Consider the following 23,640-nt stretch of genomic DNA (forward strand, 5'->3'; position numbering starts at 1 on the left):
GGCCCCCATTTGAAGCCCTGCCCAGCATACTGGGTCTGTCACTTCCCGCTTTGGGACAGCTTCTGGCTGCCCTCTCAGATGTTGGGCTAGCCCACTTTTGCATTACCATGTGTGAATTTATGCCTAACCATCAACTGCCAACTACACCATAACCTAATATTTGTGTAATCACCCTTAAGCAGCCTATATTTTTGCCACCACAATGGATCAGACGGCCCTTTATACTCTTGGAATTTTATTGTATGTGCTGACTCACACAAAACAATTGGCACATCAAGTTTTCCTGAATTATGACCCATAAATCTAATAGAATTGAGTTTTGAGTAAATCCTTCTAGACACAAAACAAGCAATGTATCATCCACACAGTAACATAATGGGATCACAATTTAGTAGTGCATAACAATACCTATGTGTGATGTTGTTTGAAATTTGTTTGTGGTAGTATTAAGGGGAATAACTTTACAGTAGCCAGGATGCCAATAACCAATCTCTTGTTAGAATTGGGCTTCATTACAATTGATCTTGGCTAAGCTGGTCTTGGCTAAGCTGGTCTTGGCTAAGCTGGTCTTGGGTGCAAGTCGCGGGCAGAAGATACCCTGGAATACCCACACAAAGTGTACTTATCAAAAACCCAACCTTTTCATGGTAAATTTTCTCAAAAATCTCAGAATTCCAAACACAACCATTGAGAAATAAGAAAATAGATTCTTTGAATAGTATTCATCTCTGTTAATTCTCCGAGTCTTGTGTTTGAGCACTTTGCAAATTACTTGACTGGGATTCAAATGATCTGATAAATTCTGGGTTATCAATAGGATCAACAATTCTTTTGATCCTTTTTGAGGATAGATATGAGAGAAAAAACAATTATCTGAAGAAAATTAATGCAATACAAGTTCCAAGATAATTTGAGCAAGAGCAACAGAAAGCATAGGATCCCATAGGAACAGAATGTAATACAGAGTTAGGAACCAAGGACTAAAAGCTAACAGTACAACTTCAAATAGCTTTTCAAATAGAGACCTTCTGCACTACATACTTTGACAGATTTGACTACCATTAGCTACTGTTGAGCTCTATTACTTTCACCAATGTCACCACCTGGCATATCACTTGAAGCTCTTGGAACAGCTTGGAAAGGACCCAGAAAGCTCTTATTGAGGCTTCTGATGTCTTGCACATGATTTTTCTCATGTTTCGGACAAAAATGTAGAAATTTTGGCTAATTCAGGGCCAATTTGCCAAAAAAACTCAGGTGGTTGACCTGGTCTAAGACTGAAATGGTTTATTTTGGGTTAGATCTAAGTCCAGATACTGCTTAAGACTACTTAATCACTTTTCAACCACACCCCCTTAAAGCCACATGATGTTTCACCACTTTCAACCGCTTTCACCATTACCCCCGTCACTCTACCATCACACTTGACCTAAACCTTCAAACAATTTAAGCACAAGCTACATACTCAGATCCAGCCAAGAGTCAACATGCCACTGCTCAATGAGGTCATGGAAGAGCCCTTACCTTGTTAAATCTTGTCCATACATCACAACTGCCGTCTACAAAGATGAAATATACAAAACATTTTCCAAATCCACCATATGTAGACAGATATGATACAGACAAAGGGATTTGGATCTTTTCTTCCTCTATAATTTGTTTCTTGATTGATTACACTCATTAACAAATCACATCCTATGTAAAAACCTGAAGGTTTTTCAACAAACAAAGGAATCATACTCATTCATTCTTCTGAGAGCTGACCCACATGTCTAGTGATACCTCAGCCCTCTGTTTGTGCCCATGCAGGGCCAGAATATTGGATGAAAACCTTTGGCTTTGAGGTCTTTTAAGAAACATGCTTCCAGGGAGCTTTATGATGTAAAACATTGGACTCTTGAGTTTTTTTGTGACTTAACCAGACTTGTGGGATCAAAACATTGGAATTTACATCAGAAGGCTGAATAGTGGGTCCTTCTTAAAACACCTAAGCTCTGAAATTTTTGAATCTCATTGAGGGGAGACTTTGGTACACAGAGCTCATACTGATTCACAGCCTCAAGCAGTCATCAAGAAAGAAGATCACCTATGTATATATTGTTTTTGGGGGGTTCATCTTCCAGAGTGAATATGGTTAGAATATGAATATATATATGTACAACATCTAGAACTAACAGGCCATTCTCATTCAGAATCTTCATCAGAAAGGAAAAAGTAAATTCTAGAGAATCATTCGTGAAATCATTGCCTGAAAGTGACTCATGGGACCTCAGGATCTGATAACTTGCTTAGATTTTAGAGCCAAAGGAAACAAAGTAAAGAAGGGTTTTTATCCTAATCACTGATCTTTACAAATTCATTTCCCTAAAAGTAGTTTCTCAAATTCATCAGAAACATCTTACAAACCAATCTATCCAAGCACATTATTCCTCAAATATGCTTATGCAGTCCTTCTTTATCCCAATCTCATAGAACAAGAACTTACAAATCCCAATCTCAATCCAAGATTTTTCTTTCAACTTTTTGATCAATCATCATTCAAAGAAGTATCTTTTTTTTCAAATCGTGTATTTTCTCAAAAAATGATCTCCAATTACAAAAAAATTCAAAAAAAAAAAAAGTTTTGTCCGTTCTACTAATCTATATTACCACATACATTCCATCAAAGTCTTCAACACGTTTTGGTTGTCCTTTCAAAAAAAAAGTGATTTCTTAATTTGATCTTAAAATTACAAACTTGATGATAAACCAAAAAAAGAAAAGTATTGTATGCAAAAATTGCATACGAGAAGTTTTTTTCAAGCCGATTTGATTTTGAGTTGATCAAAGTAGAAAAACGGTAAGACAATACACCTCTAGGATTCTAAGCTAACCAGGTCCATTGTTAGGCTTTAGAATCCCAGAATATAAGTCATAAGATCTCACTAAAGATATCCAAATTTTCAAAACATTAGACTATATCTAAAAGTGTTATAGAAAAGAAGTGATGGGAAGACTTACATAGTCCATTGAAAACTTATGCACCGAATGCTGGATCCTCAGAAGTATCAGTCACAGTTTCCATTGAACTATACATAAAAGTTCATAAAAGAAATCAAAGATCATTAACAACTCTCAAGATAAGACTCTTTGTGGGAGGAAGGGGGGAGGAAAAACAAAAAAGGATCAAAATAAAGGAGCTTACTGAACAGGAAGAGCAATGACAAAAGTAGTACTAGTCATCATGAAGAACAAAACAATGGTTTTTAAAGCTGCCATTTTTCTTTGGATTTCCAATAAATTGGTTTGGTGATAAGAATCAAGTTTTTTTTTCTTTAGGAAGTATGAATGGAACTACGAGTTTGAATGGATTGGTTTGGAGATTGGATGACCATTAGCATTAAAGGTGGGTTTATATATCCTCAAAATCAGATCACGTCATGTACCAGACACTTGAGCAGTAGCACGCCGCACAAGCCGGTTTCCTAGTCCAAGATCATGACGATGGGAGTCAATGATCGTCAAGAATACTTTTAATGGATTCGATCGTTGAGATGACTTTTAATGGATTCGACAACTGTAGAGTCATTAACTAAAGATGATTAAACGTTTCACAGTAGCTGAGATCCTGATGGCTACCTTCTCGTGAAAGTACAAGATTCTTACGATCGATCTTGATTTAATCTTGAGCGCACGTTGCGGGAGGATGAGGGCGGATGTGGTTTGAATCTTTGAGTCTCGATGATGTACATTCATTCATCATCAGAGTGAAGAGACCAAGGGAAACATAGACCTCTCATGAAATACAATTACAGCACAAGGTAGCCACTGAACTGACCGAGCCCACAATTCTCTTGTGAAGCTGCACATTTATACCCCGCACGATGGTCAATCTGTCCATGTGCCCGTGACCATGATGGCTCTCGAATAAGTTTTGCGGGGTATATATATATACCATGGAAACTACAAAGGCTCCAGGGTGACCGACTTCTGATCAACGTTGATAGAGTCAGGACCAAGACCAAGACCAAGCCAATCAAAACATGCATGTATTTGCTCAACAACACAGCTCAAGCTTCAAGCTGTTCAAGCTGTTCAAGTGTAAAGAGCGGTCAAACTGAAACCCATTGGGGGTGTTCCGCTTGAGCTCGTGTGCCACATTTGTCGTCATTGGTAAGAACAGTTTTCCCCCAGATCGAGATCCAGCACCGCAGTGATATGGATGAACCGGGTCAGATCAGCAGTCCCTGGAACAATGCTGGCACGCGCGCTTGCACGAGATAATGATTTGATTGACTTGAATGCAGGCAATGGCATGCAAATCATCATCATAGGTGTCTTGAAATATCCTAGGACCAAAATGACTCTGTTTAAAGCATTGATCAGTATAATCAGTTGTACAACAATACTTTGATCTCCCATTCCACTTCATTGTACACTTTGCAAGCTACATTTTTACAAAAAAAAATCCATCAACCCAAGAAAATTTGAAAGACGATCTGAAAAGTTATGATTGATCTTCTTCATCATAAGAAAAGTTCCATTAAAGATTCATCAATCATTAAAATCTCATCTATCAATCTAAACGGTTTCTTTTTCTGATGATCGGTTTGATCATCAATTTCTTTAACCAAACATTTCTTCACAACTAAAGAATAAACCGATTTGATTTGATGAATTTCAACTTCGGTTACTTTTTCTTCCAGTAGTTATATTTCCCAAAAAAAACCCATCGATCAGATCAGATTTTTTTAACCAAAACTTTGAAAAAGAAAGATAGCTTACTTTTATAAACTTGTTTAAATTCAATCCAAGAAACCAAACAAACCAATCCGATCCTAATCTTCCAATCCCTAACCAACTCAAACTCCACAACCCTATTCAAAACCCTTAACCCAATCCCAATACACCTAAGCTCGAGTAAACAAACCTTAAAGTTGGTCAACACATTCATCAAATAAGGTAACACCAACTGATGAAACCGTAAGAAACTGATCCCAAGTAAACCAACAAAGGTTTCTAAACTTTCGAGAATGAACTTATGGGTTTCAGGCTCATTGAAAGACTGGTTGTAATGGATTGGAGTTGCGATTGATTTACTGAACAGATCGGTGAGTGAATTGTAATGAGTTGCTCGATCTATGATCGAGTGTTGGTGAAGTAATTGGATTAAGTTTAAATGATTTCTTAGTGTGATGGTTAAGATTTGATACGATTCTGAGACCTTTAGTGAAGAATAAAGTTGGTTGAATGACTATCATCGTAATATAGAATTAATCAGCTTGGGTTTTTTTGCTTTTTTTGATTTGATTTGGATTGATCAACTTACATTTTGTAGAACTGAGTCTATTCCAGTACGAGATAATAATTGGATTGGAACGTTTTGAAGTAATTCAGAAGAGATAATCAAACCTTTTAACTTATAAGTTGGTTCATAATCTTCTAATAAATTAAAGATTGGAGGAATCAATAAATCCCAAATCGATTCGAATTCTTTAATCTGATTCCCCCAAAAAAACCAAAAAAATCAATTTAGTTGAATGTTTTTTTCTTTGGAAATATGTTTAGAAAAAAGAAATCCAAACTCAAGACAGATGAGAAACGATTGATAACCAAACAAATCGAATTCCAAAACCCCCAAAACTCATGAGACTTAAACTTTGGTGTATTTCCAATCCCAGCATTGGATCCAAACAATTCATCTTGAAATCCATTTGATCTAATTGGTTTCTTTCGACCTGTTCTTAAATTGATTTGTTTAGAAACTCTTGGTTCATCAAGTTCATTAAAGATAGGTTTAATATATTTCAAAAGAATCTTTCGACCAATCTCAACACTTGAATCTTGAACTTCTTTTTCATTTCTTCCTTCCTTCCAAAGCTTATCAATCGTATCTATAACAAAGAAAACCGACATAAGTCAAAAAGATTTCATTCAAGAATTAAATCGATAGTTTACTTTTTAAAAGTTGACGAGTAACTTCATCGATTTTCCAAAGCTCTTGATTTTCTTCAAAACTATACCAAACCCCAAGTTTAAAAACCAACATCACTCTAATCTCTTGATCCAATCCAAATCCATTCTGATCATCGAACCATAAACCGAATAACTCAAGTAATCCATCAATCAAGCATACCAATGACTTTAACCTAAGTTGATAATCCAAATCATCCTTTATAGTCAAATCAACTTCAACGCATTCCAAAACTTTTTCACAATTCTTTAAAATTTCATTTGTTTGATTTTCTAGTTTTCTTTCTAATTCTTGAAGTGATGTGAGTAATGCTTTTGAATATAAATTTGGATTGAGTTTGATGGATCGAATTGAATTTGATATCTTTTGATGATCGTTTGGTTTGATTGATAATGATTTTAATTCTGTTTCTAATTCTTGATTGTCGTCTTCTTCTGTTTCTTTCATGTTCTTTCTTTTTTGCAACTTTTTAGTTCAGTTTCATCAACACTTCTTGTATTCAAATTAATTTCAAAGTTTCATGTGTTTTGATTCATGGCTATAGACAGGTTGACCTCATGAACCAGTATGTAGAACGACCCACTCATCAAGACTCATCTGCATCCCAATCAAATATCCAAGGACCAAAACCAAGACTTTGAATTTTTTATTTACTCTCATTCTTCAACACCAATCACTATTTTTTCTCTCAACAAAGGATCCCTATATTACACCAAACCACAAATCCAAAAAAACAAGTACAACCACAACCCAACTTCAACATCAACATTCCATTCTTACATTCCAATCAAACCTTCAAACAATCCAAATGTCCACACCCAGTCAAACACTCAACCATCCGCTTCCCTTTCCCATCCTCACTATCCTCAAGACCATCAAACCTTCTAATCTCCTTACGATACACCTCCAAACACTTCCCATGAATCCCATGTCCACACTTTCCACAAAACCTAAACGGTTCATCCTTCACCACCAAATGACTATCGATCCCCAAACCCCAAATCATCAGTTCCATCATCAGTACTTTAAAGAAAAGAAAAAAAACATACCAAAAAGAACACAATAAAAAAGGTTTTAAACAATTCGTACATCGGTTATGAACCAACGATTTCTTTTTCGTAAGAGATGAGTTTCCAACTAACCCATTCAAGGATGGATGACTCATCATTCGTCGGATCAATTGATCTTCAAATCCGTTTCCTAAATTTAATCGTTTATTACAATTTCCACAATTTAAGTTTTGTTTTAAAATCATCTAAATCAATCAAAAAAAATCAAACAAGAATCATATCAGTATTTATTTGGGGGAGGGTTGGTTGAAGAAAAAATCAAAGATGGAATGAGGTTTTTTTAGTTTTTCAGAATCGTGTTAAACTTAACTAATCCAATCTCTTCAGTTTCTTTAAAACTAAACTTTTTTCTAATCTCACACCTAAGCACCTCTTTAGACCCAAACCTCTTCCCTTCCTTACCAATCCTTCCAATCCCATCTCCACAAATCAATTTAATCAATCTCAAATAACCCGCAACAATCCTACAAAAATATTCTTTAGAAACCAACTTGTTGAATGGATCTGAAAAATCAATCAATGAATTCAAATACAAAACACTCAAGACCATGAACCCTAATTGAAGGTTTCCATGGATTTCAATTTCTTCTTTGATTTCCTTCAGAATCGTTTCTTTCATCATATCTTTTAATTTACTTTCTTCTGCTTCTTTTACCCATCTTGGTTTACATTTAAACTTACCTTTTTCCAAATCCATCGGACTCTTAAATCCTTCTTCTCCCTCCCCTTCTTCCTCTTTTCCTTCTCCTTTTCCTTCTACTGATTCTTCTGTTTCTTCTTTATCAAACCAAATCCCAAGATTTTCCCATATCTCAGCCCCCTTAAAAAGTTGACAATCTAAAGCAACTTTTGAATTAAACCTACACAACTCCTTAAATTCCATTCCATAAAACTTATAATGTTGTGCTAAATAATTAAATTCTTCTGCCACACTCAAGTTTTGAATTCCTTGAACTTTAATTCCTGAAATCCTATCGCGCCCCCAAAAAAAAACAAGTCTCAAACCATTAGATTATATTTTCGTTTTTTTCTTGGACTGGGTAAGAGGTTAGACTTACTGGGTTTGATCTGTTGATCCGATTGAAAAACATATCATGGGTTGGGTTGGTGAGATAGATAAAGCTTGAATAGGTAATAATTGATCAAAGAATTTAGGATATGGTTTTGAAAGATCATGTTGTACAATCGTTCCAGTCCTTTTATGAGTCGTAATTAATAACTTCGAATTGAACCACATCAAACCTAAACAAATTTTCCAAATTTTCAAACTTCAAGTCATCAGTTTTCAAAATCGAATTTTTGGGGGGTTAAATACGTTTACCTGAAGCTGATCCATCTTGACCTTTCAAAACAAACTCCGGTCTTCTTTCCCGTCTAATATCCCAAACCAAAACCTCTGACTGTCTACCTCCATCAAACGATTCCGAAGCCGTTTGATCGACCAAAAAAGCATTAGAAGAATGATGAATAGAACTTGAAGAATTCGAATTAGAATTAGAAGATCTAATCATCAAAGGATCCGACATCACCGAATCAGTTGGGCTGATCACCAACTCAAACCCATCACCCGGTCTCCACACCACATCCTTAAGAGATCTTCCCACCACCAAGGTTTTCATGGCAGAGGATCCCAAAACTTTATCGTGCCCTATACTCCAGATCTTTACAATTCCATCTGTGCCTGAGCTTGCAATCAAGTTTTCTGTCGAGGTTTGTTTCCAGTCTAAGCCTAAACCTACTGATCCATGAGCTACTCTTCTGTTCATACAACTTTTGGTTGATCCGTTTCGTAGATCGTAGTGTGATAATGTACCTGAATCGGTCAAGGACATGAACGTAAACGGATCGGAACTTCGGTTTGGATGAAATCTGGATTACACTTGCAAGAATCAGTATCAGGAGGTTTGGAGTTGGATTATGTTTTGATTGGATTCACCTTAGTTGTCTAACTGGATCTGAATGGGTCGTAATGACCACTTGAGGTAAAGCATTATTAATTCTGATATCCTACTTGACACCCCAAAAAAAATCAAAAACCTTGATCAATTGAAAGACTTCTCCAAGGGTTTTTTTAAAAACACTTACCCAAAGTTTGATCAGTCCATCTTGAGATCCAGTGACGATCCAATGACCAATCGGACTAGCAAAGGTGATTTTATTAATCGCACGAGAATGAGCATGATCGATTTTAATTAAAGGTTGAAGTTGAGTTGAAGAAAATGAATTCAAATCCCATATTAAGATAGCACCATTTGTAGTAGCCGAAGCCAAATGATCGATGGATCTAGAGTATCCGAAATTTAAATTAGATATACCGTAATGAGGACCTAGTAGCGAATTTAAATTAAGATGAAAAGATTCTTGAATGGAAATAAGTTTTGATGAATTAGATGATTTAGATGATTTGATCGATTGAGATTGTGAATGAGGATGGGATGAGAGTTGAGAACAGTTTAAGATTTTGAGTTCGGATCTTGAAGCGATTGCGATAGATTGAGAATGTGAATTGGATTGTTTGTAGGATAAATCTGAAGCTATTATTGATAAGGGTTGAGATGATTTTGAATGTGATTGAGGATGTGATTGGTTTGGTGATTGAGATTGAAAGTATTGAAGTCGATGGTTAATGGAAGTTGGTAAAGTGTGAGAATGGTGTTGGTTAGTTTGTATCTTTAAATTTGCTTGCATCTTCTTGCTGGCGTGATTCAGAACTACAACTGACCCACAAAGTACAATGATCGACCTCACTAGGGTGCGCCTCAAACGCCCCCACCAGACGCGCTCTCATGCGCGTCTTCTACTTACACCGCGCCCACCTGCGATTCGCGAAAGCTGATCAGTCAAACGCGGCTCGTGTTCTTCTCACACGCCCCCACTGTTGATCTCTTGCTTGAAACTTGACCCACACCGACCCAAACATTTTTTTTGCTTTGCATTTTGCTTTAAGTTCAAGATCGTAGGGTCAAACAAGAATCTGCTGATATGAAAATAAATAATCATATTTCTGCCACTCCATTCGATCAATAGTTTCTTGAAATTTCCAATCAGTCTCATTCAAATCTTTCATAAATTTTCGTCTTACATATCAAAACTAAAAAAAAATCAAAGATCATCGTAATCCTTTCCAAAAATCAGCAACAGATTTTTCTTTCAGCTAGTTATGATATCTGTTAAGTCTATTGGTATCATCGCGATCGAAATCTTTCTTGTTAGCCTAGTTTCTGGTTATAGAGGATGGGGAGATCCAGCTTGCTATAACCTGAAATCCGTTAACATTAATCCAAATGATTGTCTTTGGTAAAGCATATATATCTGAAACCCACAATATCCCAGTAAAAACTTATCTTTCTTCCTACTTATTACGTAGTGCACTAGATCAATTCTTTGAGAATTCCGAGGTTTATACTTATACCAAACCCTTTACAGAGGAGTCTGATGTAAAAAGTCATGGTACTTGTTCTGTGAGTTGTTCGATTGATATTGAAAAAAACTAACATACTCAACCAGACTGATATCTATTAAACTATCTTATATCTTGATCATACATAGGTCGCTCTTTCAACAGTTGAAGGGGGTTGAAAACGTAAGTTGAAAACCCAAAGAAAACTTATCTTTTAATATTAACTTATCAATCTTTTTTTACATTCTTTTGATGATACAAAAAAAAATCAAAGTCGCAAACAATACTTACGAGATGCAAAAAGTGAATTCTTAAAAGAAATGGGAGGAGAAAGAGGAGGCATGGATTTCTTAATCACCAAATGTATTAATAATTCAACAGTAAGAGACCAATCAAACCAAATCACCATTTTTAAAACTTCAGTCAAGACACTAATGATCAATTTTTGATTTGTATGTAGGCTGGTAGGGTGAAGATTCCTGAAGATCCTGAATTCATTAGACCTACTTCTCTTGCTTGTAATTGGTTAATTGAAATCACAGCAACAGTGTAATGAAGTGTGAGCTTTTTCATTTGGTTATGAAAAGTTTTGAGGTGATCTTATATTGAACCTACGTTGTCTATATAGTTTCTTGTGTCTAAATCCCTTTCAAATCCTTTCATAGTTTTTCATGAACTTTCTGGATCCTTCAACTTTACTTCACAGTGGCCAAAAATATCTCTTGAATACCCTTGAAACATATATCCACAATCTTGTTTTTTTGTACTACATTGGGTTATGCTGTGCCATGCTGCCACAACAAATTGAAAGACAACCTCAGCCATAATCTTAAACATTGGAACAAAGTGAAAATTTATATAGCATATCCGCAAGTATTGAAATGGAAGCACAAGTTCTAACTTCATTGCACGGTTCTTGTGATACGAACTCTGGAGACCCGATCACCAGGAGTAGGTTGCCCGCAGAAACTTCAATTCTTCAGGTATATAGGTCATAATATGAGGGTTTACCGTAGTAAATCCTAGATCTGAATACAAAGGAAAAATGATCATCACCAATCTCGCGAGTTTTCAAAGGTGGGTAAATCGATTTGATTTGATTCGTTTGAGTTTTACAAATTTGTTTACCGCTACATTCTTTTATTAGATGATCCATTCCAGCTCTGTTCTATCTTTTGTCGCTTCCTCAAAGTATAGAATTTTTCCACAAAGCGAATCATCTTGATTTCTTTATTCTCGCATCGAAAGAATTGACAAATTTTGTTCGATTTGATGAAACGGGTTTTCAATTAGTTTTGAAATCTATTGTGAACCGAGATATATGATATCATTAGGGAGATTAGTGATTTGAATGTAAGCTGTAAATGACATACAAAGGCATACGTTGACCTTCCAAACCGAAGACAACACATGTACAAAATCCTGCTTTTCATGATATTGATATGGTCAATTAGCATTTAGTTATTTGTCGATTAACCAGAGTATCAACGTGATATACAAAAGTTTGGTTCCTGATAAGGTACCTTGAGCCTACAATTTATATCAAGATAGAAAAACACATCAGGGTTTTGTGAGGTTCTGTGTTAATCCGTCGAGTGCTGCAACAAAGTCAGACTGCAAGACCTTCCGCTATGTTGTATTTGCCCTATCTGCCTGCTGCTCAGTGATCGCAAATGCTGAGCCTGAGTATCCGATCATCCACCTATATCAAGCCGACCCCGGAGCCTTCCATTGTGAATCATTAACAGAACATTGTTATGTTTTGATGGTCTTCAAGTACCCTCCGCTCGTCACTTGTCCCACCTCGCGTCGTTGCGTGTCATGAGTCCGACCGTAGCTTGCCTTGAAAAGATAAGTGTTTGGGGATGCTGAGCTTGAGTATTCAATCTTTTCCCCGCCTTTTCTTGAAGAAAGAACCCAGGTGACTGCACCGATGACAATACTAGACAATCCATAATTATCTATATTTGGCCTCACCTTAACCGGGTATGATCGTCATATCTATACGTACCCTCCTGTGTTCGACACTTGCCCCACTCTACATCTCATTCAACCAGTGTGATATAATTTACCTCCTTAATTTTTCTTCTTGTTTTCAACGTGACAATCTCGATTCTCTAGTCTTCTCGGTCACTCACTCACCCAGCGTTGACTAATTGCACAGATACTAGCTTATCATGTGGGTCACCTGGCCTTTCACCTCTTTAGTCATCAGCTTCTTCGTCGCAACACTATGGGTGTCAGAAGTCAGCACGCGTGGTAAACCCAATTGGCCAAACCCCTCCCGAGTTCCGAACCAGACAGAACCGGGTCAGTTTGGATATAATCAATGCGGCAAAAATTCCTCACAAGATTCCAACTGCCAGACTTTGTAAGTCTTCAGCTCTACCATCCTTGTTTTTTGTAGTCCTTTACCCGTATAATATTGGCCTTGATCATAATCTGGACTTCTCCTTACCTATTGTACTGAAGCATTGAACTTTCACAAACCATGGCGTATGACTTGATAGATACGTGAATAGTCTCAATGATTTTTGTCTCTGGGCACCTCCCTCGGGACAACAAGAGATTGGTGATTCAGAGGAATACGAGGTTGCATGGTGCACAAAGCCTGGTCGTGGAACAAGACAAATCCCCGCAGGAGCATTGATCAGTGCTCATTTCCTATCTACACCAGTCAGTTTTGCAGAATTTCCATTTTTCCCCTCTACCACAATTGAGTTGCGATTAAAGTATTGAGAAATTTGGTAACAGCATTATGTGCAAATCACAGGTTATATCGACGGCCCGGCCTTAGACATCAAAAGACCTAATGATGGTGGAGAGCTGGAGTACGTGAACTTGATCTCTTTGTTAACTTTTGGTTCTTCGACTTCTTGCCTATATATACCATCACGGGGTTTTGTGTTCAGCCCGCATGGGGCAACCAGTTTAGGAAATCCCATCGGTAGCTTGGTCTATACTACGGCCTTCGGAGGTAAAGTTCAGCAGGTGAAAGAGTGGATGAAGTAAGTATCTTGAACCTCTTTTATCGTGCTTCCTTCTTTGAACCAGAGGCACTGGCTTACATCATCATCCGAATCTCAGCTTCATGGGGGACGGTGAATTTTGTTTTCGAATCTGCAAGCCAGGAGATCCACAAGCTTGGTGTAAGTCCTAAATTCTGTGCAGCACCATGATAACTACTGCTTCCACAATCACCGGGTCTAAAAGATACATATTCTCACTATCCTTCTTCTTTTGCAGTGTACTGCCAGCATATCTGTGAGTGAAAATTATGTGTTGTTCACGACGGGATTGCAAAAATTTTGATACCAGTGTTTGTGATTGTCTTGTTTGGCGTTCGTGTCAGACGACGTGATGGGATGCTTGTGAGATTGCCTCAAGTTCCTGACTTCCAAGTGATTAACGCTGACAAATCGGACTTATCCTTGGGTTTCATTCAGCTGGGTGATGCCCGGAAACTATAATCAAACAGGTTTTGACTCCTGTGACGGAGACTCGCTTCCGCCTCCAGGCATCTACAATAACACGTCCACATTTCACCAGGGAGATCCCAAGACGCCTGACCCACATCCGGCAGCAAGTTCAAGCAATTGTCTTGCTATACAGACTATCAGTCTTCTTCCAGGCCAACCCAATAACGCCGTGGTTCCTGGTGGAAACCAAACCGTCACCACCACTGCCTTGCCGGGTAACATTACCGCGAGTCCGAGTCCCGCTTCACAGCAGACAGGTTCAGCGGGTGGATTTTTTCCAAATGTATGCCGGGGTGCGATTGTGGCAATACTCTTGTTGACATCTTTGTTAAGCAATACTTTGCTATATCTGTAATCTAATCTTTTGACGCATATATCTTCAGCTAATTTTTATAGCTCGCGTGGGATTAGATGTTTTTTTTTGTTCATGACTTTATTTCCATACTATTCATGACTCTATTCCCATCAGAACACAAGAAACTTGTATATTGTTTTTCATCAAATCTTAGCGTTATCTTTACAATCAAACGATGTATACTACTTTTTTTCTTTCCGCCAATACCAATGAAAACCCACGAAATCATTTCATTGTAAAACTTGTAACCACTCGAACCTGGTGATTCTTCTACATGTATCGAGCTTTTAGAGTTCAATAACACTCCATATGAAAAACTTCATTCCATACAATTACCCGAAAGGAATGATGATTAACAAATATGATCATGTAATCACTAACAAGCCACAAGTTATTTCCACACCAAGTGTCATAGCATCCATGCTGTCAACAAAGTCTGATCTACAAAGAAAGATCCCATATCATAGTCTCCTCTGCAATAGAGTGAATATGAAGGAGAAGAGGAGATAAACAAATGAGATACTTGTGAGGTAGCAGAAATAACAACACACTGCTGAGTACAGGGTAGATGATACAGGCAAGTGTTTGGGGGGGGAATGAATTAAGAGGAAAGTATAGTCAAAACAAATGAGATGTTTCAGAATCATTTATTGCCTCTTGTTGTAGTAGTTGCTTTTGTGAGTGATAGCATTTCAATGTCTTTTCGCCTATCAGATGGAAAACCATCAGCATTCTATACTTGTACCTAGGTGATAATGATGCATATAGAGTGATGGTCGCGAAACCAGTCGATTCTTGACTTGGTCCCCGATAATACCATGCCTGCTGAACTGGCGCAGATCTCCTGGAGTGATCCTACTCGATCACCATCTTTCAAGATATCAGAACTCGGCTCAAAATTTTCAATGCGATTATCGAAGTGTTTCTTCATCTCCTTTCCTTTTCCTCGGTCTTATGAAACAAATCGGATGAGTCAAAAGACTCATTACCCACACCGGTCCGGTTTTCATTAATCAGTAAGAAATTTAAATTACGAAAAGAATATTTTCATGATTTATCTAGCTTGCTACCTCAGGTCTCATCTTGATCATCTCGACTTCAATACATAATGACCACTTCTCGAACAACACAAAAACCCCATACAGCTTTTTTCAAGGCTGACATCACATTGAATTTAACAACGAAATTACAGCAGTTTGTGATCATCGGGTTTAACCACATACAACATTTCAACACCTTTTCCTCACTCAACTACAAAACAAACTTGACAACACAAAAGCATAGTCAATCCACAGAGCTGGAAAAAGAACGTTCGACAGGAGTGAGGTTTGAACTCACGCTCACAAAGTGAAGCAGCTACTGTGTCTCCCGTGATGGACGACCATTCAAAACTGCCGCCTTAACCACTCGGCCATCCTGTCTTGTGACGGTTCCCGTTTTGCTACTCTCCAAGAAACATGTATCCGTCCGATTCCTTGATATTTTGTGGTTTTGATATCATGATCAAAGAATTTCATCAAATATCCAAGAGTGTTTATTGAAATCTTCCAAGTAAAATTGAATTTCTAAAAGAATCATCCTTCAATGATCTATAATCTACATAAATATGATTTAAAATGGTGATTCAAAAGGATTTATGTATATGTTCATTTGATATGCCTGCATGTTGCTTTCCTCTATGTTGATGGTCTTTCCTGCTCAGCATTCATCCTGAGTGTCTAATGGATATTCACTGTACACATGTATCTTGCACATCAAAAAGGTGCAGATGCAGCCACATGAGGGGTTTTTTTAAGCTCAACTAAACCTCTCTTCCAATGTGGCCACATCCAGTCTTGAAGAGTGTCTTTGGGCTAATACCCTAATTTTGAACTGAGACCAGCAAGATTTTCAAGCACTTTTGCTTAAAATCCATTCTTGAGGGCTATAGATGCTGTGAAACCTTGCAATAGAGTAAGAAGAGATTCTTCAAGCTTTTCTGATTTTCCTTGTACATTTCTGAGCTTGTCAGTGTCACCCCTCATAGAATGAGGAAATTTGATTCCTATATCAAGTGATTTTGGATGGTACACAAGCTACATGTATACTGAATATGACCCAGATTTAAAAGAACTCAACAAATTGACTGTGTCACTTTGCTCCAGTAAAATGGTACCAAAAGTGGCACAAGCGTGGTTTCAAGGCTTATAAGAAGCTCTGTTCATTTTTTTGTGAGGTTGCACAATGTTTAGAGCTCTAAAAAATGAACTTCCTGCTGGTCTCAGGGCAAAGTCAGGGTAAGAGAGGCTTAGTTGAGCTTAGACTTTGTTGAAGCACATTGTCTGTTCTATGAAAAATCCAGGCCTAAATAATTTTTAAACCCACTTAGGCCTGTAAAGGGCTGTGTGGACCAAAATGGGAAGTGTCTATACAAGGATCCTATACATATGATATAGTAAGCCATCTCTTGTGAACATACTCTAACCTGACATGGTGATAAAAACTTCAAGGTTTCTTGGTGTTAATTAGTGAACTCAGATGCAACCACCCACCGGGTCAGGTAGTGGTCACAGGGAAGTACATGTCCATCACTACATCCTGCTCCAGAATGGGGTATGAAAAACCCTGTAGGTGATGAGGGAACCAACATCCAATGGCCCATTTCTTTCAACCCACAAAACATGTAGTGCTATGATCACTTTGCCCAAGGTGGGGAGCAACCACCTCACAACTGCAACTTGCTCCACCCAGGTTGTGTGCAAACACCTCACAGAATGCAGCAATGTTGCCCTATGTTTGGACATGTCCATTGGACTGGTTATCATGTAACCACAAGCTTACCTTGACTGTATTAGGTTTCTTAGGTTCTTAGGCTGGTGCATCAACAAGTGCTTCACTGTGCCACTTTTTTTTACCAAAATTGCTCTTTGATTTAGGATCCAGATATCCCCCCTTAGTAGCCTCACCCCTCCTCCCTTTCACAGATAGTGAAAGGCTCAATTACCAGTGACATGGCGCCTTAAAGTTATACCAGTCTACGGCCTCCTCTGTGCTTAATATTGTCTGTGATTTGTTTTCTCACAAAAGATCCTCTTGACTGAGAAATTGGAGCATTCAATTTAATTCAAGTATTACATATGAATAAACAGATGGCATGAATCAATCATGGACCCAGTTTAGTCTTTTTTCTCCGGCTCTCAATTTTGTCTCAAAAAGTCTTCACTTAGTCGTGCCAAAAATCAAACCAACCAATCAACCAATAAAAAAATATGTAGAATGACAATAATGACAAATCAATAGAACTTCCAGAATTGAATCATCATCTTCCAATCTTTTCTTCTATTGATTGATTGTTATAGGTACCCTTGTCCATGGAAGAGACTGTATAAGCAAAGATGATAATACATTCTTGATATCTGATATTTTTGTCTGGTTTGTCATTGTTGTGATCATCATTCAAATCTCATGTAGACACTATCATTAAACAGGCAATTAAATTTGGAAGGAAAAGTTAGAGTGGTGGAAGTCATGGTTGAGGTGAATGCAAGAAAAGAGATGTGAAGTAGGATAAAGGTGTCAAGAGATAACAGGAGCTGTCTGCAAGCTGAAAGTCTCTTTGAAGGGCAACACTTAAAGAAAACCCATCAAAAAGAACCCAAAAACCAGATGAATTCTCATGATTTTTATCATAGGTTTTCACAACAGGTCACAAGTTTGTGTATGCACCTTTATTACATGGTTTTTTGTTTTCATTCAAAAAGAATCCATTTCCAAAAAGAAAAAAAAACCTTTTATTCTCAAAAAAGAACCAATTTCTATATATTATATTTACCATCTCTGAAAACCACACAATGTGAGTCTGACCCACGAGCAAAAAAAAAATCATTCACAATTTGTATAAGAAAAAGAAAAGAAGCAAAAAAATCATCATACACTCTCAAAGAAAAGAAAAAAAGAGAAGAAAAAGAAAGAAAAAGAAAAAGGAAAGCATATCCAAAAAAAAAACGACAAAAAAAAAGAAAAAAAATCACACACACATTCACAGATTTTTGAAAACACTCACATGACACACATTTAAATCAAAAAAAGCACAACAAGATGGATTTCTTAATTAAAACCTAATCTGATGATTCAAATGAGAATTCTCATCTGAACTTGAACCAAAACTCATCTCAAACCCTACATTTCCAACTCCAACTCCACCTGTCACAAATCCTCCCATCGGATTTCGAATCCCAAACTCTCCACCAGCACCTCCTCCAGCAGCACCTCCACCTCCAGAACTCCAAATCGGATGATGATTTGAAAGTTGATTATTTTGGAATTGATGATTCCAATGATTTGAAGTAGGAGTAAGAGAAGAAGGATTAGAACTCGAATTCATTCCTGAGATCGAAGAAGGTGGTGTATGATTATTATTGTTATTTGAATTATTAGTAGAACTAGGATTATTAATTGGTATTCCTAATTCTTCTGCTAATCGTTTATAAGCTAAAAACCAAAAATAAAATAAACAAAATAAAATCAATATCTTCAGAATCTAAATCAAAAGATGAAAAAAAGATGACTCACCTGGAATATGTTGAACTCTTAAAGCGATCATCACTTCTTTGATTTTTTCTGACATCATCACTTTTTGATCATTAGGAACAAACTGTGATCCTAAGATCTTCATCAATACATTCACACCATGAACTTGATCACCTAAAACGTCTTCCAAAACAGATTTAGATGAATGAAATAAACCATCTAAAATGATTTGAGATGCATCTGGATCGATCGATTGATTAATGACTCTTAAAACTGTAACAGATGCTAATTTATGTGTACATAAATGCGATAGATGTGGAGCTAATCTTGGTGCAAGTAATCGGTAACGTCCAGGTAAGTTGGATGTATCTAATAACCAAGTTAAGAGTAAAGTTCCATTCGGATTAGTCGAAAGTGGAATCGAATTTAAAATTACCGCGATAGCTACTCTTTTGATTTGTAATTGAGTTGTATGTTTAGATTCTAAACAAGTTCTCATACTTCTTGCCCCAAACCTTCCTTGTGCTACTTCCCAACATCTATCAATCATTGAATCAAATACAAACTCATTATAATTCGATCCAAACCTTAAACAGCATTGCATCACATAATTTCCTAAATTGTCTAATAATAAAGGTGGTGCAAACGGTCTTAAGTTTTGACTGATAATTGACATTTCCTCGTGTGTAGTAGCACAATCTATCATCTTTTGTGCTGCCCATGTTCCATTTTTATGACATCCGATTATCGCTAAATGTGGTGCACATCTTTCTAACATTTGCATCTTTACGGAAAGTGAGCATTTTTCAAATAACTTTTTCAAAAAGACAAGAAAAGAAAATTCAGGATCAACCACAACTCAATCTCGAAAAAAAAATCAAGAAAAAAAATAGTAACTCACCTTTTGTACAATAGTATTTCCAATATAATCTGATGATAAGTAAACAATCTCTTCCATTAATTCACTAGCCACTGAATCTAAATCATCTTGGCCTAAGTTACTATTATCAAGTCGTTTACGTATCTCTCTTAATCTAGGAGGATCAGCAGTAGCAGAAACCAATCGACGATGCGGATCAAGTTGATTGATAGGTGGTGGTACAGTAGTATAATAAGTCACCGGTGGTCTAAATTCAGAGACTGCCTTTTCATCTTCTTCATTGGATCCTTGTTCATCTTCTTGAACATCTGTTGAACCTTCTTTCTTCAATGGTTGACTCAATTGTCGCATCAAGAGTTGCATCTCCGTCACAGCTGGCATCGGTACCGAACAAGTATTGGCGTTCGCATTTGCTTCCCCATCACTTCCATTACACGATTCATAATGACTATTGCTTGATCTTCCAGGTGTGTTACCCATTCCAACACTTCCAACAGAAAGTCCAGCACTTTGAGGTGGAATGGCGCCATTGAGTGGGAATCCATTGAAGGCATGAATCCCATTAGGAATGAAACTCATAGCAAGGTTCGATCGATAATCTTGAATGCTACCACTCAAAATTTGTTGATCAAGTGGTACGACTGAAGCTCCTCTCATTCTAGCCAATGTTTCATACGCTAGTTGTTGGTTGATCGGATCATTTGACATTGACTCCATCTGTGACGAAGGCGAGAATGTACCAGGTGCTTTCACTGGTACTTTCGCATATCCGATTTTGACTGCTCCCACCTCGACACCCAAGATCTCACGTCCACTCAACGCTTTACGGGCACGTACTGCATCATCCAAATGTTCGAAATTGATGACTGCAAAGAGTCCAAGTCTTAGTGCCTTTTGATCAAAGAGATTTTGGAATTGATAAAAGACTCACATCCACAATTTTTGTGAGTCAAGACTCTTGCCGATTCAATCGCACCATAAGGTGAGAAAATTTCCATCAGATGATTAGGAGTGGTTTGAGGAGGAATACTACCGATCCAAAGTGCTCTCGTAGGTGAAGATTGTAACACAGGATCTCCATTAGGTCCCAAGATGATCCCACCAATATTAGTATAACCACTTTGACTAGGATTGATATTGCTGACTTGGCTCGAGGTGACCACTCCATGTGGACCTTGTGAATTGTTCAAAGACAATAACATCATCGATTGTGAGAGTCCACCGGCGCTACCTGAACTAGTCATCATATTAGATGGCATAGTGCCAATGGTAGCGGGTGTCTGTGGAGCTGATTCAGGTTTTCCGAAGCCTATCCTAACCAAAGTAGGTCCATTCTTCAAATTGATTTGTGCCCCCAATCGGTTGACAACATCATCCTTGGCGTGAACAGCATCGTGTATAGATACAAAATTGACAAAACCGCACTCCTAAAAAAGATCAAATATATTGAGTTCCTTGCACGTTTCAAGAGTCTCAAAACGTCTTACCTTGTCGGGTAAAAGTCTCAAACTTTCAATGGCACCATAGACAGCGAAAACGCTCATGAGCTCCTGGGCCGAGGTTGTCGGATCCAAATTTCCGATCCATAAACTTCGTGAAGATTGTTGCATTGGCGCCAATCCGCCACTGACACCACCTTCAGGCGTCATGGGTCTTGAGCCAGAAATCCAGTTGTTCTATCCAAGATGTGATGTCAACATTGATGTATACGCAGCGACAAGTGCTCCAAACTTACATTATCCATTGATCCGTATCCATGGTTCAAGCCAAGATCATTACCATCACCACTGAGGGAATTCAAAAAGACAGGATGTTTTGATAATCCAGCCATGGTGCCTGCTCGATTACGAGCAACAGAGGCTGAGATGCCATTCAAGGATCCTAAGCCGACCTGACCGCTTCCGGGAAGACTACCAGCTCCAAGAAGTGAGGCACCAGCAAGAGTGGAAGCTCGAGGTCGATTACTGAGCATTCCAACTCCTGGAGTACCCGCACTTAACATTGTCGAGTAGACTGGTGAAGGATTAGATGATTCGTGCACTACAAGGAGACAAAGCAAAAGAATGAGTTCAAAAGTTCTTGAACAGTATCACGTCTGATCAGATGCGGAAACGACACCTACTCTCATGGTGAAGCAATGGATCAGCAGTATGAATCATACGTCCTACTCGGCCGGTGTTGATGGCATATTGACTGATCATAGAGTTAGCACTACCAAGAGGCACACTGAAATCATCATCTCTCATCCCAGCTGAATCAGCTCCATTGTCATCATAACCATCTTCATGAGATTCAAATGGCGATGTTCTGCGAATCGAAGGAGGTGGTCTGATGGCAGATGACATTCCTGAAACGGTTGAGGCTCTCATCCTTCCTGCCAAACTAGCCAATGTTGAAAGAGAGTGACCATGTTGATTTTGAGTGAAATGAGAAGTAGAAGGAGTTTGATGTGGTACACCATTAACCACTTGATAAAATGTTGAACCAGCGTAAGCAGATTGTGGTGGGTTAGGTAATTGAGAAGCAAAGCTAGGTGGTGAAATTGGAGAATCGGCATCAAGACCAAGATAATCAAGAGTTCTAACATGACCAGCTTCAGTTTGCAATTCATTATCTCCAAAGACTGAATCATCCGATTTCATCGACCGAACTTCTTCATTCATTCTTGATGTTCTAGGTACAAAATTCGCTGAGAAGACACCCCTGCCAAAGTATGAAGATGCAGAGGATGGTGGTAAAGCAACCGTACCAGCTCGAGCCCGAGTTTTATCAAGAGTTAATCGTAAGTCTTAAGACACAATGAAAAAATAGTAAATCAAGTCAGATGATCAGAATTGAAAGTAGTTTTGGAAACCCCGATGCAAGTTGAACTCACTGATATCAGAAGCAGATGAATGCAAATTAGATGATAAAAGAGGTCCTTGTGCGGATGATGGAAATCCATGAGAACCCCCAAGTCCAGGAAGCAATCCAGTAGCCGCTCCAGACCCGCCACTCAACATATTCAACTGTCTTAAAATTTCAGGTCTTGCACTTGGTGGAGCATTCAACAAGCTGAGAGGAGATTGAGTTGAATTATGAAGGGATGATGGCATGGTACCAGCCCTAGGACGACGACGAGTGGTGGAAGAGACAGAACTAGCACGAGATGCATTCGATTGATGATCCCGACTGTTGGTAGGAGATTGTGGTCTTGTAGGCAAGTTAGATAGATTTCCAGTACGATATAGACCAATTGCTTCTGCTCGAGTCATATCGTTATTTGTACGACTAAAGGTGAAAAAAATAGATCAAGTTGAGTTAGTGACCATATGAATGAATTTGATGATCAAACTTACTTGATCGAGTTCGCAGTAACAGAGGATGACAATGAGTTCAGAGCCCCAAGATTGGTAGTTGGTTTTGAAAACAACTGAGCTTCGAGTGAAGGGTAAGTAGTAGAAGTAGAAGCCGATTCGGGTGAAGCCACGTAGTTCAAGATTGAAGAAGTAGTAGAAGGAGTGATGGAAGAAGTACTTGAGACATCAAGACTTTCAGAAGGTTGGATGGTAGGATGAGGAGTGGATGAGACAGGTTTAGGTGGTGAATTGGTGAGTAGTGAGGTAAGGTGATGAGGGGAAGAGGTAGCCGGTTGAGTAGAATCGGTGGCAGAGTTGGCGTGGGCGTCAGTAGTAGTGTTAGTGGGGGTAGTTGGATTCTCGTCGGGAAGGTCAGTCATGATGATGACGAAGGTGAACTTGAGGTGGAAAAAGAATGTATATATATAAAATCAACCAAAACAAAAAGGAATTGGTCTAGAGAGGTTGTGAATTGATGAAGTTGAAGTTGATGTTTGTATAAAGCTTTCTCTATCTATTCTATCCTGAGTACCAGCTGGGATTGGATTGGATTTAGTGTTTGATGATTGGATTTTTGATTTCAATTTGATGAAAAGTTGAAGTGGTGCAAAATGTGTAAATCGAAAGTAAATGTAGTAGTTTAAATGAATAGGGTA

General features: G+C 38.1%; 6 protein-coding genes across 6 annotated transcripts; 2 read left to right on the top strand and 4 right to left on the bottom strand.

Annotated features, from left to right (window-relative positions):
* Nucleotides 1-4,327: 4,327 nt before the first annotated feature.
* MELLADRAFT_71131 (uncharacterized protein) lies at nt 4,328-5,165 on the bottom strand (the record flags this gene model as incomplete). The annotated part of the gene is made up of 2 exons (XM_007406944.1): nt 4,328-4,678; nt 4,765-5,165. The coding sequence occupies 2 exons, from the start codon at nt 4,931-4,933 to the stop codon at nt 4,506-4,508; spliced, it is 342 nt and encodes a 113-aa protein (XP_007407006.1).
* Nucleotides 5,166-5,937: 772 nt separating this feature from the next.
* MELLADRAFT_77035 (uncharacterized protein) lies at nt 5,938-6,431 on the bottom strand (the record flags this gene model as incomplete). Its single annotated transcript, XM_007406943.1, has 1 exon — nt 5,938-6,431. A coding segment is annotated over one exon (462 nt), but the record flags the coding sequence as incomplete, so codon positions are not given.
* Nucleotides 6,432-7,650: 1,219 nt separating this feature from the next.
* On the bottom strand, nt 7,651-9,711 carry MELLADRAFT_95220 (uncharacterized protein; the record flags this gene model as incomplete). The annotated part of the gene is made up of 7 exons (XM_007406942.1): nt 7,651-7,658; nt 7,705-7,994; nt 8,082-8,265; nt 8,345-8,496; nt 8,578-8,874; nt 8,960-9,030; nt 9,109-9,711. The coding sequence occupies 7 exons, from the start codon at nt 9,709-9,711 to the stop codon at nt 7,651-7,653; spliced, it is 1,605 nt and encodes a 534-aa protein (XP_007407004.1).
* A 472-nt stretch (nt 9,712-10,183) lies between these two features.
* Nucleotides 10,184-10,976, top strand: MELLADRAFT_103821 (uncharacterized protein; the record flags this gene model as incomplete). Its single annotated transcript, XM_007406742.1, has 4 exons — nt 10,184-10,320; nt 10,391-10,484; nt 10,589-10,606; nt 10,884-10,976. 4 exons carry the CDS (start codon nt 10,184-10,186, stop codon nt 10,974-10,976), a joined length of 342 nt encoding a protein of 113 aa, XP_007406804.1.
* A 1,624-nt stretch (nt 10,977-12,600) lies between these two features.
* Nucleotides 12,601-14,257, top strand: MELLADRAFT_34304 (uncharacterized protein; the record flags this gene model as incomplete). Its single annotated transcript, XM_007406743.1, has 8 exons — nt 12,601-12,794; nt 12,934-13,099; nt 13,178-13,254; nt 13,336-13,431; nt 13,511-13,572; nt 13,670-13,687; nt 13,776-13,794; nt 13,870-14,257. 8 exons carry the CDS (start codon nt 12,601-12,603, stop codon nt 14,255-14,257), a joined length of 1,020 nt encoding a protein of 339 aa, XP_007406805.1.
* A 3,855-nt stretch (nt 14,258-18,112) lies between these two features.
* Nucleotides 18,113-23,364, bottom strand: MELLADRAFT_115651 (uncharacterized protein; the record flags this gene model as incomplete). The annotated part of the gene is made up of 9 exons (XM_007406941.1): nt 18,113-18,727; nt 18,809-19,580; nt 19,668-20,482; nt 20,578-21,073; nt 21,134-21,322; nt 21,382-21,686; nt 21,769-22,434; nt 22,522-22,916; nt 22,985-23,364. 9 exons carry the CDS (start codon nt 23,362-23,364, stop codon nt 18,348-18,350), a joined length of 4,398 nt encoding a protein of 1,465 aa, XP_007407003.1.
* Between the last annotated feature and the right edge of the window lie 276 nt (nt 23,365-23,640).

This window comes from Melampsora larici-populina, assembly GCF_000204055.1.
Source record: "Melampsora larici-populina 98AG31 unplaced genomic scaffold MELLAscaffold_7, whole genome shotgun sequence".
In the NCBI taxonomy this organism is placed as follows: Eukaryota; Fungi; Basidiomycota; class Pucciniomycetes; order Pucciniales; family Melampsoraceae; genus Melampsora; species Melampsora laricis-populina.